At 42.9% G+C, this 16,321-nt stretch overlaps 1 protein-coding gene across 6 annotated transcripts in view; it reads left to right on the top strand.

Moving 5' to 3' along the window:
• The window catches only part of rbbp6 (retinoblastoma binding protein 6), a 97,697-nt gene extending 81,739 nt beyond the window's left edge, over positions 1-15,958 (top strand). For 5 of the 6 annotated variants that reach the window (XM_069928957.1, XM_069928956.1, XM_069928955.1 and 2 more), the window contains 5 exons: positions 51-108; positions 2,849-3,208; positions 9,115-9,216; positions 11,322-13,106; positions 14,053-15,958. In XM_069928957.1, coding sequence (XP_069785058.1) covers positions 51-108; positions 2,849-3,208; positions 9,115-9,216; positions 11,322-13,106; positions 14,053-15,595 — 3,848 coding nt within the window. In that variant the 3' untranslated portion in view covers positions 15,596-15,958. The remainder of the gene's footprint in view (positions 1-50; positions 109-2,848; positions 3,209-9,114; positions 9,217-11,321; positions 13,107-14,052) is intronic. The other variant, XM_069928958.1, reaches the window with a different exon arrangement.
• The last annotated feature ends 363 nt before the right edge of the window (positions 15,959-16,321 follow it).

Raw genomic sequence — 16,321 nt, 5'->3', positions numbered from 1 at the left:
GGCTTTTAATTGTAAAATCTTGTTAAACATTCTATTCATTTTATCTGTAGGTCAGCCAATGAGGACAGGTGGGGTTCGGCCACCAGGAAACAGATCAGGCTGGGAAGTGTAAGTAAGAAGTACTGCACCTGCTGTCTATGTTGGACCTTCCTGGCAAGTGTAATGTGAAAACTATTTCTAAATTGTATTCTCATGTTTTTGAGAATTTTTCCTTTTTGGTGCCACACCCTCCTAGGTAGATCTGAACAAAATAATTAGAACAGAACTCACTAGTTTCTCTGTTAAATTGACCATTGCTTCATCTTAGGAGGGATGTCTCTTCTGCACGCCCGTCAAATCTGTCTGCATTCCCCAATTTTGTTGTAGTGATGGCTTCTTTGTGCAGTTAGACCTTGAACTATCAGGCTATGGATTATACCTTCTGAAGTCTTGGATCAAGACTAAACCACGCTCCTTTTGGGAAATCATACACATGGCCGAGCTGGATCCAAAACTACAGATGCAGGAAATCAGAAATGTTAACAGAAAACGCTGGAAGAACTAAGATAGTCAGACTAGACAAGTGGGGGGAAAAAGTTAAGGACTTGGGTCTGAAGTTCTTTCAGAATGAATTTTTCCACCCTGTCCTCCTCCTGCTAGCTATATCTCCTCTGTACTGTGATTTGAGATGGGTTCTGGTCTGAAATGTTAACCATTCTTATTCTCCCACTGATGCTGCTGATGCATTTAGTTGCTCAAGCAAATTGTTTTGCCTCAGTTTCCAGCATCTGCGTTCCATCTCTGAGTTTCTGCCTAGTCAGTACCTCTCAGGAACAAACTTAATTTAAGGAGTTTACCATATTCCACAATCTATCTTCAGAATACTACCCGCAATCCTTGAACAAGCTAATAAACCTACAGTGTGTCACCTCTAAATAACTTCTCTGCATATTCATCTCTAGTTGTCAAAACACTACTATTGAATCTTCCTGCACCACTACTGGTGATCTGTTCCAGGTACATACCACTGTTTTTTAAACAAATTGTGCACTGCACATCTCCTTCAAATTCCTCACATTAAATGCATTTCCTCTTCTATGTGCAATTTTTACCTCGGAAATAAATCTTGATTTTTTTACCCTCTCATAAATTTTTATCAGGTCTCCCTTTGCATCTGCTCCAAAGAAATCTGCCCAAATTGGTCCAACCTCTCTTGCCTGCTGACATTTTTCTATACCTTGAAGGGCTCAAGCTTGAATCATTTTATTATGTATTTTTACCTTTGCAATAGTTAGGATATATTCCTTCAGACCTTGGAGGCTTATCCACCTTAATGCTCCTCAAAATACCCAGCACTACCTCTTTCTTGATCTCAGCATGCCCCAACATATCCACATTATGCTGCCTATCACTGTCCTTCCTCTGTGTCCTTCTTGGTAAATAATATAGCCATCAAGGTGCTTAAAGAACCACAAAACAGTGCTGTCATGCTACCCTTGCTTGTGACTCTTTATCCTATAAATAGTGCTCTTTACACAGCTGTATAAATGTTGACGATACCATGTTTAACCCCTGACACTGTACTTGATTATAATGTGACAAATAAACTTTAAATACTCATTTTGTATCACACACTTCCTCTGACTCCATGCATAAATTCCCTTCTTTGTCATTGAGAAGTCATATCCTCTCCCAAGTCACCCTCTTGTTTTGAATGCAAGTATAAAAGTCTTTGTATTCTCTTTAATCCTGGTTGCCATAGGACAGCATCTGGTTCTTTTGGTTTCTTAATGCCTTGCTTGAGTTATTATCCGCAGTCTTTACAATCCTCCAGTTCCTTGTCTGATTTGTAGCTTCCTTAGCCTTTCATGTGCTTCCTTTTCCTTCTTAACTAAGTTCACCACCTTTCTCATCATTCAAGCTTGTCTTGCCATCCCAATCCTTCTCTTCGCACTGGAATATGGTGGTCCTGGACTCCAAACAGCTCCCACTGGTCAGTTGTAGACTTGCTTCATAAGAGCTGGCCCAAGCTTACTCCCCCAGCTTCTGTCTAATATTGTCATAGTATGCCCTTCCACAATTTGGTGATTTTCCTACCAGGCCCAAGTTTAGCTTGGAAGTTAAGAGTGGTCATTATTCCCAAAATGGCCCCTCACTGAAAGTCCAATCACCTGGCCGGCTGAAGGTCGAGTACAACCACCTTCCTGAGTAGGTGGACAATCCATATGATGCTGATAGTAATGCAACCCCTCCCCCTCTTTTACCTGCTTCTCTATCCCATCCAAACCAACAAAAGCCTGGAACATTGAGCTGCTAATCCTGTTCCTCAATGCAGCCAGGTCTCTGGAACAGTCAAGTTGCATGTCCCGATGCAGGCTCCAAGTTCAGCTGCCATGCCCTTGATTAAAATAAACACATTTCACTCCCTCAGTGTGTTTGTTCTCCTGCCTTCCTATCCCAACATCTGCCATCCCTTCAGGTCTTCCACTTCTCTCCTGTGTCTCTGATTCCCAACCCCTGCCACTCTAGTTTAAACCCTTCCAAGTCGCACTCACAAACCTTTCTATTTTAACAAATATTTTTGCCACTTATATTACAGTGAGTGTAATTTTGAAAGCAGTTTAGGTGTAGCGTATTATTTATGGGAGAAATTGCTTCCTGTTGAGGTTTTGGATATGAGCAGTCCACAAGAATCTCAATGCTGCAGTTGATCCTGACCCATTCTATTCCATATTTTCCACAGGACATGGAAGGATTTGCATTTTCCTGGGTGCTTCTTTATCAATTGCGACTGTTAAAAATATGATTCTACACTTTGGCGTACTTTGTCTCACTACTTGTTGATTTGCTTTTTAATCTGCTTCACTAGACCATCCAACAGAGGGCATCCGAGCGATCGGGTTCCGAGAAGTCGAACACAGGGAATGGCAAACCATCCGCCAGTCTACGTGCCTCCCCCAACCTTGTACCCTCCTCCACCTCATCCAGTTCCTCTTCCTCCTGGTGTGCCTCCCCCTCAGTTTCCTCCGCAGTTTCCTCCAGGCCAACCCCCACCTGCAGGGTTTAGTGTTCCTCCCCCAGGATTCCCTCCAGCACAAGCCACAATATCTGCCCCTTGGGTCCCTCCTGCTACTCCAGCAGCTCCTGCTAGTGTCCTGCCAACAGTCACACAAGCACCTCCACTATCCAGGGAAGAGTTCTACAGGGAGCAGCGACGGCTGAAGGAAGAGTAAGTGAAATTGACTTTGACGTATGTAATCTGTTTTCTCCACATGTATTTGTTGGTGACGTCGATGTTGAATATTTTAAGGCACACATATTGGTTGACGTGAACCTCTTCGAGTTACCACGGTCAAACTGCATTATGAAATTTTTAAAAAATGCACAGGCTTCAACTCACCCCATCTGAGCCTCCAATGAGAAAACGTATAGAACACAGGAGTTGGGATGTTATGTTAAAATTGTATAAGGCATTGATGAGGCCAAATTTGGAATATTGTGTGCAGTTTTGGTCACCGAATTGCAGGAAGGATATAAACAGAACAGAGAAGAGGTTTACGAGAATGTTGCCAGGGTTTCAGGATTTGAGTTACAGGGAAAGGTTGAGCAGGCTGGGGCTTTATTCCCTGGAGCATAGAAGGTTGAGGGGTGATTTGATAGAGGTATTCAAAAGTATAAGGGGAAGAAGTGAGATCGATGGTAATATTCAAGGAAATGTTGGATAGATATATGGACAGGATAGGTGTGGAGGGTTATGGGCTAAATGCAGGTTAGTGGAACTGGGTGAGAGAAGATGTTCAGCACGGACTAGTAGGGCAGAACTGGCCTGTTTCTGTGCTGTAAATGGTTAAGTGGTTATAGATAGAACACTACAGCAACAGATCACTCAGAGGGATGCCATCAGAAAAGGTGTGGACACTGCTAAGAACAAGCTCAGAGACATCAGTCAAAAGGCACAGGAAGCTCCACAACAGAGCTTCTGCCGCTCCAGGCCTCACCTGCCAAGTAGAGCCTGTCAAGGATCAGCCTGTCAAGGACAGGCGCAAAAATAAAACCCCACAAACTGACTGAAAAGAATCATTATCATCCTATGGGATGGATAGCCAGACAGCAAAGAAACGGGCCTTTTTAATCTCTACAAAACTATCATTCTGCCTAGTTACATTGACCTGTACCTAGACCGTAACCTCTCCCATCCATATAGTTTAAAATTTTCCTTAAATGCCAATATTGAGCCTACATTTACAAATTCAGCTGGTAGCTTGTCCAGAATCCCATCGCTCTCTGTAATTCCCCCGAATGTTCCTTTAAACTTTTCTCCTTTCACTTCAAACTATATCCTCGAATTTTAATCTCTCAAAAACTCAATGGAAAAAGCCTGCTTATATTTAAAGAAGAGATATTGAGAGTACAGGATCTTTGTGTCAGTCAGATTGAAAGGCAAGGCCAAAAACTTAAGGGAACCGTGGTTTTCTTGAAAAATTAGGAAGTTGGTTCGAGATACTAAATTTAAGAAGCAAAAAAATGGGTAAGATGTATAATTATTACATAGATTGTAGAAAAAAACCTTAAAAGGGAAATTAGAAAGGCAAAAAGAAGGTATGAGCTGTCAATAGCTGATTATGTAAAAGAGAATCCTAAGGGTTTTTACAGATATGTGAATAGTAAAAGGGAGGGTTAAGGATAGAATAGGACTGCTGGAAAATGGGAGCGGTGAACTGTGTGAGGAACCGTATCAGATGGGAGAGATATTAAACAATTATTTTTCTCATCTGATTTCACAAAGGAAAAGGACATTGGACAATGAGGTAAGTGAGGCAAATGGCTTAGTTATGGAAAAGATAGGGATTAATAAAGAGAGGGTTTTGGAGCTCCTAGGGTCAGTAAAAGTGGATGTCTCCTGGTGCTGATGGGATTTTCCCCAGGACGTTAAGGGAGGTCAGGGAGCAAATAGCAGAAGCACTGTCAATAATTTTTCAACGATCACTGGAGGGTGAGGTGGCGCAGGATTTGAGGGTTGCTAATGTAGTTCCGTTGTTTAAAAATGGCATGAGGTGTCGGCCAGGTAATTATAGGCTTGTAAGCTTGACTTCGGTGATCAGGAAAGTTATGGAGGGTATTCTTATAGATGGTGTGTATAAATAAGCAGGGATTGATCAGGGGCATCCAGCATGGGTTTGTGAAGGGAAAGTCATGTTTGACGAACCTTGTTGAGTTTTTTGAAGAAGTGACGAGAAAGGTGGATGAAGGTAGGGCTGTTGATGTCGTCTATCTGCATTTTAGCAAAGCTTTTGATAAAGGTTCCACATGAAAGGTTAGTAAGGAAGGTTCAGTCACTAGGGATTAATAGAGAAATAGTAAGATGGGTTCAGAGGTGGCTGGAGGATAGACAGCCATATAACCATATACAGCACAGAACAGGCCAGTTTGGCCCTACTCGTCCATGCCAGAACAAATCCCCACCCTCCTAGTCCCACTGACCAGCACCTGGTCCATACCCCTCCAATCCTCTCCCCTCCATGTAATTATCCAGTCTTTCCTTAAATGTAAATAACGTCCTTCCTTCAACCACCTCTGCCGGAAGCTTATTCCACATCCCAACCACCCTTTGCGTGAAGTTATTTCCCCTCATGTTCCCCTTATAATTTTCCCCCTGCAATCTCAAACCATGGCCTCTGGTTTGAATATCCCACACTCTTAATTGAAAAAGCCTATCCACGTTGACTCTCTCTGTCCCTTTTAAAATCTTGAACATCTCCATCAAATTCCCCCTCAATCTTCTACGCTCCAGAGAAAAAAGACCCCAGGCTGCTCAACCTTTCTCTGTAACTCAAACCCTGACATCCTGTCAACATTCTCGTGAACCTTCTCTGCACTCTCTCTATTTTGTTTATATCCTTCCTATCATATTCAGTGACCAAAAGTGCACACAGTATTCCAAACTTGGCCTCACCAATGCTTTGGACAGAGGGTCATAGTGGACAACTGTCTGTCAGGTTGGAAGCCTGTGACAAGTGGAGTACCTCCAGGATCAGTGCTAGGTCCCCTGTTCATAATTTATATTAATGATTTGGATGATGGGAGTGGTTAACTGGGTAAGTAAATACGCAGACGATACGAAAAAAGGGGAATGGTGGATAGCGAGGATGGTTTTCAGGGATTACAGAGGGATTTGGTTTGTCTGGAAAATTGGGCTGAGAGATGGCAGATGGAATTTAATGTAGAGATGTGTGAGGTGCCTCATTTCGGAAAAAATAATCAAAATAGGACATGTGTAGTAAAGGGGAGGACATTGGGGAATGTACAAGAACAAAGATCTTGGAGTTACGGTGCATCGTTCCTTGAAGGTGGATTCCCATGTTGAGAGGGTGGTTAAGATTTGATGCTAGCCTTCATAAATCATAGCATAGAGTATAGGAGCTGGGAAGTGATGCTGTGACTGTTTAAGGCATTGGTGAGGCCAGGTTTGGAGTATTGTGTTCAGTTCTGGTCTACAAATTATAGGAAGGATAGAGATAAGGTGCAGAGAATATTTACAAGGATGTTGCCTGGCTTAAAATACCTAGAGTAAAGAGAAAGATTGAAGAGGTTAGTAATTTATTCATTGGAATGTCAACTGTTGAGAGGGGATTTGATAGAGGTGTTTAAAATTATGAAGGGCATAGATTAGATGCAAGTAGACTCTTCCCCCTGAGAGCAGGGGAGGTTGAAACAAGAGGACACAAGTTGAGGGTAAGGGGGCAAAATTTTAGGAGAAATATTAGAGGATGCTTCTTCACTCGAGAGTGGTGGCTGAATGGAATAATCTTCCGGAGGAAATAGTTGACGCAGAGTCAATTCTTTCATTTAAGAAGAGGGTCGATATATACGTGGATGTGAGGAGGTTAGAGCATTATGGGCGGAGAATAGGCGGGGGGGATCTAGTGGAGTTGTTTGAGTGAACCGGCGTGGACTTGAAGGGCCAAGATGGCCTCTTTCCATTCCATAAACTGTTATATAACCCATCATAATTTTGTACACCTTGTGTTTCAGGGAATAAAGTCCTAACTTTTTTTAATCTTTCCAGTAACTGTTGTTCAAATCCTGGCAACATCCTTGTAAATTTCCTCTGCACTCTTTCAGTCTTTTTACCATCATTCCTGTAGTTAGGTGACCATAACTGCACACAATACTCCAAATTCGGCTATAACATCCCAACTCCCACACTCAGTACCTTGATTTATGAAGCCTAAAGCTCTTATTGTGACCCTATCAATTTATTTTTTATGTGCAAAAAAAAAATAAAATACTCTCTATCTATCACCACTTTCAGGGTATTATGTATTTACATTCCCAAATCCCTCTGTTCAGGGCCCTACCCTTTACGGTGATGTCCCACCTTGGTTTACTTTCCAAAGTGCCACATCTCGCATTTGTCTGCATTAAATTCCATCTGCCATTTTGCCGTCCATTTTTCCAGCTGGTCCAGATCCCTTGCAAGTTTTGAAAGCCTTCATCGTTGTTCACTACACCTCCAGTCTTTGTGTCATCCGCAAACCTGCTGATCCAATTTACTGCCCTATCTATGCCTCTCATAATCTTGTAGATTTCTATTAAATCATCTCCTCCGCGTTAGACTTCAGATCATTGATATGAAAAACAACAATGGACCCAGCACCAATGCTTGAATTACACCACTCATTACAGCCCTCCAGTTAGAGAGGCAATTATCCACTTATGTTTTGACTTTTCCCGTAAAGCCAATGTCTAATCCAATTTACTACCTCACCATGAACATTGAGCAACTGAATTTTCCTGGCTAACCTCCCATGTGAGACCTTGTTAAAGGCCTCACTAAAGTCCATGCAGAGAGCATCGATGGACTTTCCTTTATCGATTTTCCTGGTAACTTCCTCGAAAAACTTGATAAGATTTGTTGAATGCAAAGTACCACGCACAGCCATGTTGGCTATCCACAATCAGTCTCTTTCTATGCAAATCTCTTGGAACACCTTCCATTAACTTACTCACGACTGACATCAATGGTCTATATGAACACAGATTATTTTTAGTTTTTTTTAAACAATTGAACAATTTGAGCTACCTCCAATCCTCCAGCACCTCACCCATGGTTAAATATATCTGTCAGGGCTCCTGCAATTTCTGCACAAGCCTCCAAGGTCTTCTCTTTGAAAGAGAATGTTTTGTCGGACCCTGGAGATATATTCACTCTCATTTTCCTTAAGACAGCAAGCACCTGCTTTGCTTTAATCTGTTTTGATTCCATGACCTCACTGCTTGCTTGCCTCTCCCCCTCTCCCCCTCTCCCCCTCTCCCCCTCTCCCCCCTCCCCCTCTCCCCCTCTCCCTCTCTCTCTCATTAATACCTCTATATTAGAAAATTTTCCTGAACATATTTGACAAACTCAAACCCATGCACTTCTTACCATATGGGAGTCTCAATCAGTGTAATAAGAAAATTGTACCCTATTTGATATCCTTTACCTGCATTCATCAATTTCCTTGGTAAAGTCCTCAAAATCAAGGTATTTGTGAGATATGATCTCCTAATCTGTTCCCGTTTTTCTAAGTGAACATAGAGTATCTTCTACAACTTTCCTATAACTTAGGCTCAATGGCCTGTGGCTTCCAGGCTTATCTTTACTGCCCTTTTAGAACAAGGGAACAACATTAGCTACCCTCCAGTCTTCTGGTACCTCACCTGTGGCCAACAAAGATGCACAGATGTCTGTCAGAGCCTTGGCAATTTCCTCCCTAAAAGTCCTGGGAAAGAATCCATCAAGAATATGGTGACCTTATGGATGAATTTGCCTGGAGGTGCCTTTTTCATGCTTATGGCTGTGTGATTCTCTGCCACTGATGTAGATTCCAGGCTTATCCCTGTTTCTTTGTCTGAACAAGGAAACCTCATTAGCTATCCTCCAGCCTTCTGCACACTCATCTACCAAACTCTCCATCAGAACCCCAGCAATCTTGCAGTGGAATCAGTCCCTTCAGGCCCATGGGATTTATCTACCCTCATATTTTGAGCTTTTTCCCTCTTCCCTGATACAGATAATAAATGATTGTTGAGTGAAGTATTTCAAGAGCCTCACTTTTTGTTCTTTCTCTTTCACCCACCCCCTTGATATTTTAGGGAGAAAAAGAAGTCAAAACTTGACGAGTTCACCAATGACTTTGCTAAAGAATTAATGGAATACAGAAAAATCCAGAAGGAACGCAGGCGCTCCTATTCCAGGTAATCGGGTGTACTGCAATCGGCGAGCTGTTTGGAGCTTCTACTGCAGCAGTGCATAACAATGCATTTCTGATAGTGATTTGCTTGGTCTGTAAATGAAGGCACAAACTCATCTTGCCAACTTGCTTTCTCCTCCAACCCTGCCCTGTCTTATTATGCGTCTTTTTGGGAACTGATGTCCCACGGCCTCTCCATTTATGAAATTGTAAAGTGAATGCAGTGATGTCATCCAGAAAAAAAATTCTTCCTGCAATTTCTGCAGAACCCAGGAGATTTTGGTTTTAAGGTATTGGAAGTTTGCTACTGAGCACCACACATGGCTTCAGAATATTTGGACATTTCTCAGCTGTTGGCTCTGCCTTGGTCGTGCTTTCTAATTTTTGACCAGTTGGAGTTTACTAGACAGCTTGATACTCTTGCCTCTCCTTCCCTGGGTCTACAGATGTTTCTTGTTATCTATTCCTTAATATATCCTGTGCTTCCTATTCTTCTCTTTGTGGCTACACTTGGCTTATGCCACTAGCTCATCACATTTCCATCCTTCCTCTGGGTGAGCTCAATTCTTTCCAAATGGTATTGACACTGTTGAAGCTCTGGATCTTGACAAGCTATTATTTGTTGAATCGTAAGTTCAGAGGTTTGCAGCACAGAAGCAACTTGTCCATGCTGACTAAGCTAGTCGTAATGCTCAGTGTTTGGCCCATTTCCCTCTAAATTTTTCCCATTCTGTACTGTCTCAATGCCTTTTAAGATTTACAATTTTCTCCACTTTACCATTTCCTCTGGCAGCTCGTTACATATGCCCACCAACTACAGGGTGGAAAAGGTGCCCCTTTTAAATTTTTCCCCTCACTTTCAATCAATGCCCTTGAGGTTAGTTTAGTCTTTCTCCCACGGAAGGGAATGCATAATTTTATGAACTTGTAATGTCCCATTAAGTTGAAAAATCTGAAGATAAAATGTTTAATTTCATTATTATAACTGCTGTTAATTTACATGTGGGAGAAGTGAATGTCTAGTGAAGTAACTGCAATTGGCAGTACCACAGGAAAAAATGTTTTGAGAGCTACAAGCTCAAATAATTAATTTATGTTCATTACGTACCTGAGAACATGTTGACCACTGCCAGATTTCTCAGCACATACAATTTTTAATTAGTATTAATTACTGAAACCACACTGGCTTCAATAATTATTTGAATTTTTGAAGAGTTCCAGCCTGAAATGTTGACTTGTCTCCTGAGTTCTGTATTTCCAATCCACCTGTTTGCTTTTATCTATAGTTTTATTAGAAATAAATTTAATCATTGAAATAGTCTCCATATCCACCCCACCCCCAGTGCTTCCCACTGACCCACTAAGTTCCTCCAGAGAAACACTGCTGGAGGAACTCAGCCGACTGAAGAGTATTAGTCGGAGAAAAATAATGTTCAATATTTTGTGTTCGATCCCTTCATCTAAACTCTTGAAACATTCAGTCTGGAAATTTTTACCATCTTCTCCCACTGCTATTTGACCCACCGAGTTCCTCCAATGGTAAATGAAACACAAAAGTCTGCAGACACCATGATTGAAGTATAAACAATGCTGGAGAAATTCAGCAGGTCAAACAATATACTTCATATGGCAAAGATGCAAAGCCAACGTTTCGGGCTTGAGCATACCTTAATGAAGGACTCAACCCTGAAATGTTGGTTTTGTCTTTGCTATATAAAGTACACTGTTTGACCTGCTGAATTTCTCCAGTATTGTTTTTTTTTACTTGAATTTCTCCAGCAGTTTGTTTAATGCTCCAGAATCCAGCATCTGCAGTCTCTTGTGTATCCATTTAAAAAAAAAATCTTAATCCTTTGAGCTTTAAGGCCTATTTGATACTGCCTCTTCTACCTGAATTCTTGGTTTAATGGCTTTAACTTTTCACAACTTCAGCCAAAACTAAATTCCCACATCTGAGGACAAACCTATTTACATTTCAAAAGTGGAGATCACATAGTTCATAGTTTCTACTACCTCGGAGGCTGATCTTAAAACTCCTGCCTTCTCGGTTATGTTCACTTTGAGCTGGTGCATTTAATGCTTCATCACGTATCTTCACTTCCTGCCCAGGTCCCGGTCACGTTCATACAGTGGATCTTCCTTCAGTGGCAGCTCCTACTCCTATTCCAAGTCGAGATCTCATTCCTCACGGTCTTATTCACGTTCAGTCAGTCGATCCCCAAGTCGTTCCTACTCAAGGTCACCTTCATATCGAAGAGGCGGTGGGAAGAGTAGAGGTTACCGATCGAGATCCAGATCTCGAGGATTTCATAGGTCCAAGTCTAGGTCACCATCTTATAGAGGATATCGTTCCCGTTCTCGGTCTCCAAATTACAAGCCCCATTCTCCATATAAAAGAAGTATCCCACAGGGTGAAAATGATCGTGAGTATTATGATCGTTACAGAGAGCCACCACCGCCATTTGACTACAGAGAACTCTATGATAGACCTCGTGATCCAAGAGATCCTTACGAAAGGGAGCGTTACAGAGAATGGGAGAGGCGATGCAGAGCATGGTATGAATACTATAGGGGGTACAATGGTGGTAATCAACCACGACCCCGTTCTCCCACAAATAAGGACCATTTCTCTCCTGAGCGTTTTCTCCCATCTGGAACCCGGCGTGACAATTCACCTCATGCTCGGGCCCGCAGGGATGAATATCCAGTGGAACAGTTGTCTCGGACACGTAATGTGGGAGGTGCTACTAATTATCCAGAGAAGTACCCTTACAGAGAGAGTCATGCTGTCAAAGAACTAAGAGGGTCAAAAGAAAAAGAAGCAGGAAGTCTTCGGCCTGATTCGAAAGGTGCAAAGCACAAAAAACACAGGAAGAAGAAAAAGGATGAGTCCGAACACGCTGGTAATCTGGAGTCTTCTCGGGATGGGAAAAAGGCAGCAGGGACTGGTGGTGATGACAGCAAAGCATCCTCCTTGTTTCTGCCTCCCAGCAGAGACGATGCCACGCCTGTGAGGGACGAGCCCATGGAGGGAGACTCGGTCACTTATAAAGCCACATCTGACAGAGACAAAAAAGAAAAATCTAAATCAAAATTGGAGAAAGGGAAGCGGAAAGCAGAGAGTGGCACGCTGAAGAAGGAATCTTCGGGGAAAACCACCAAGGCATCCCAAGAGAAGCCTCTGGAAAGAGAGCGGGATAAATCACCTCACACTGAGCCCAGCATTAAGAAAAGCAGGGAGGAGTGTCCTCTCAAAGTCGAGGGAATCAAAATTCATCCCCTGCCAAAAAGTGAAAAGTTTTTCCTGCCAAGGAAGTTGCAGCTGAAAATGGGACGAGAACACAAAGAGACAAAAACTGCAAAGGAGGACAAGCAAAGAAAAGATTATCCTCGGGAAGAGATGAAGCATGAGAAGCGTGAGAAAATGGTCAGCAGGGAGGAAAAATTGAAAAGGACAGTCAAAGCAGATGATAAGCCAAGTAAGACAGATGCAAAAGTGGACAAGCGTAAGAGGAAAAGTGATGAGAGACTGACGGATAGAGAGGTTGGAACACCTCCGATTAAATCAACAAAAGTAGAAATACCAGAGGCAGCAAAATCATCAGTAAAACCCAAGTCCACACCTGGTACTGAGAAAGTAGCGGAAAATCTTGTGGAATTATCATGTGAAAATGAGGTGGTTTCTCCAGCAAATCTTCCTGTGAGGAAGATCAAACTAAACAGGGAGAGTGGCAAAAAGATTGTGAGTGGGGAATCCCCAGCAGCTCAGGAGGAGGCTTCAGAGTTATCGGAAGTAAATGGTGGAAAATCAAAGTCGGACAAGATGAAAAGCAAGGGAAAGAGAAAAGTGACCGGTAGTGAGACAGCTGGTACAGTCCTGGTGGATTACACAAGGTCAGTGTTTTTGCATTTAATGCCAGGTGATCTGGTTTCTAGAGCTAAGCAAGACCCTTTTTATTTGTAGATTTGGTTATCACAACCACATTTTGCAAAGCCTGCAAGATTCCACAACTTTCGTGATTTTTTTTAAATTACCCGCACAATAATTGGGTGTTGAATGGTAACATTGCAGGTGGGAAGAGCATTCATCTTCTCCCTATGAAGTGGAATCTGTGCTTAATGTTGAGCGGGTTGTTTAAGTGAAATCAGATAGAGTGCTACACTCTCTATCACCCCACATTGACTGTGATCTTGTTTATTATCACTGCCCCCCTCTGTACAGGCCTGTTAGAGTCAACCACCTCAGGGGATTAAGTTAATTAGAGATTGAACAACTTACATTGTTCAAGAAAGTGATGGTTTGTCATGTCAAATTCAAGATGTTTTGAAGGATATGTTGGCGAAATGAAGGTTGTAAATACATTAAGCCTGACCTGAAGAGCATGGTAATTTCTTTGGTCCTGTGGCTTCCTGTGTTTTGACATGATCAAATTTGGTTCCATATACATCCCCACAAACTCTACCCCTACAACTAGGGGTGGCACAGTTAGCGTGGTGGTTAGCGTGATGCTGTTATGACGCCAGCAGCTGGGGTTCAAATTCTGCATTCTCCCTGTGCCTGCATGGGTTTTCCCCTGAAGCTCTGGTTTCCTCCCACCATTCAAAATGTATGGGGGATTGTAGATTAATTGGGTATAATTGGGCGTTACGGACTTGTGGGCCAAACTGGCCTGTTAAATTTATAACCGAATGCGAACATTCCCTCTTTCTGTGCTGTTTCCCCAAGGAACGGAGACAGTTAGGTTCCATTAAATAAGCCTTTGTAGAATTCTAACTATGGATGTCACTGTAAGTAGTGCTGACAATAGAGGTGTAATTGTACTCTTATTTTTCACTCCAGCACCAGTTCTGCTGGAGGGAGTCCCATTAGGAGAGCAGAAGAGAAGCTGGATGCAAAGAAGACGGTGATCAAAACCATGGAGGAGTACAACAGTGATACCAGACCCCCTGCTGAAGATGAAATTATCATTGTCCAAGTCCCTCGATCAAAGTGGGAGAAGGAAGACTATGAGACGGATGAAGATGAAGGAAGGTCAGCAGCAGCTGCATTAAATGCTGGCAAACCCATCAGTTCTGGGCAATGTGTGAAGCCTGCAAACCCAACAAAGCAAACAGAGAAGGATACAGCTCTTCCCGAGAGAGCTCCAAAGACTGCTAAAGAGCTCACTGTGGAGGAAGGTCAGCAGGAGGCCAGGGCACCAGGTAGAAGTGCAGTGCTGAATGAGAAAGCCAAGACCAAAGACAAAGATCAGTGTGTGTCTGACAGAGAGAGTGTGGACAGGAAGAAAGCAACTGTTCAACTGGAGAAGCTGACAGTCGCAGAGCGGGACACTGAGGCAGCAAGTGGACGGAATCCTGCTCCGCCCACAAAGGAGCGACAGGCTGAGAAATTGGAGGCCAGTGTTCGAGGTGCCTTAAGCAAAGACTTGCACCCTAATGTTGAGAGCAAGGGAGAAGGCGCTGACAGACATGTGCCACCCAGCAATCCAAGAGAGGAGCGAAGCCGAGACACCAGGAGGAGAGATTCCCCCAGTAAAGGTGAAGACCTGATACACAATCAGAAGGCAAGAGAGCAGCACAACGAGGGCAGGAGGGGCAGTACTGAAGCCCGCAAAACTGATCACAACCCTGAGAAAGACAGGAAGTCACAGCTTGGAACTGAAGAAGTAAAATCAGTGACTTCTAGCCGAGGCAAGGAGAAACACCTGCTAGAAATTAGGATCATCAAGGACAGACCAGTCAGTGGAAATAAGGTGTCTCATCAGGCTGAAGTATCAGATGAAAGGAGTGAGCAGGAGCCTTGTGTTGGGCGGGGCGACAAAGAGCACAGTCGTCCCAGGGCCCCCGGCGCCCTCAGCCGCTCAGCCCGCCTCTCTCGCCACTCTTTGGATCTGGCCAGGGAGACTGACGAGGCTGCCTTTGAACCAGATTACAGTGAGAGTGACACTGACACTGAAGCTCAGCATTCACTAAAGGATGAAAAAGACACAAAGGAGGTCATTGATGAAGCAAGAGAGGTGAAGAGTGTGTCCGTGGCCTCCAGGAACAGTGGTACAAAATGTCACATCCAGAGCAGCCCAAGCTGTAGTCGTAGCCACAGCCCAAGTGAGAGTCAGACACGCAGTCACAGCAGTAGTGGCAGCTCGGAGGACACACAGGACAGCAAGAAGAAAAAGAAGAAAAAGGAGAAGAAGAAGCACAAGAAACACAAAAAGCACAAGAAGCACAAGAAGCACCTGGGTGTTGAATCCGAGCTTGAGAAAGCACACAGACATAAACATAAAAAGAAAAAGTCCAAAAAGAATAAAGACAAAGAGAAGGACAAGGACGGTGACCAGAAGGTTCGATCGTCTGTCATTGTACGGACAGCAGAAATGGATTAGACAGATGACTGGATTGCGACAAGGAATTGGAGCCTTTGTAAATATTCACTCAAGACATTGCTGTTCTGCGCTGTCTACCAGGGCTGCAATTCTGGAGACTTGGTTTTCTGTAATATGGAGGGTTTATAAATTAGCAATTTTTGTACAGAATTATGTTTGACCAGGAGTATGGTCAGATTATGCTGCAACATTTTTAAGTGAACGATCAGACTACACTGGGAACTACTGTGAAATTTTCACTGAACTTTTTTTTTATGGCTGTGTAAACCGGCTGACAGTGTAATTAATGTAAATGTTTTGCTTGACTATTTGCAGTACAAAGCCTCACTGTGTAATCCTTTGAATAAATTTTCATTGAATTCATTAGGGTTTTATGATTGTATTTTTTCCCATTTCCAAATAAGGAAACCAACAAAAATACTCAAAGGAGTTGGTTCATGTAACAAATTAGTGGTTCTTCATACCCTATATATGTGGATTTCTGAGATCTAGGTTGGCAGTGAATACCTAAATCATCCAGATTCTCTACCACTTGTTTTTTGCTGCATCTTCAAATTTTTTTTAGTAAGGAACATATGGGTTGGCATAGCATCAAGGGCAGAAGGGGTTGTACTGTGCTGCATTGTTCTATGTTCACTATACCTTAGTGACGGAACCATTGATCCATTTTCAAGATGACATGCCTTTCATAGAAGTGAATCTGCTGGTGGAGTGGTTCACATGCAC

This window comes from Narcine bancroftii, chromosome 3, assembly GCF_036971445.1.
Source record: "Narcine bancroftii isolate sNarBan1 chromosome 3, sNarBan1.hap1, whole genome shotgun sequence".
Taxonomy (NCBI): domain Eukaryota; kingdom Metazoa; phylum Chordata; class Chondrichthyes; order Torpediniformes; family Narcinidae; genus Narcine; species Narcine bancroftii.
Note: the sequence above shows the minus strand (reverse complement) of the source record. Positions and strands in the feature narration are given on the sequence as shown.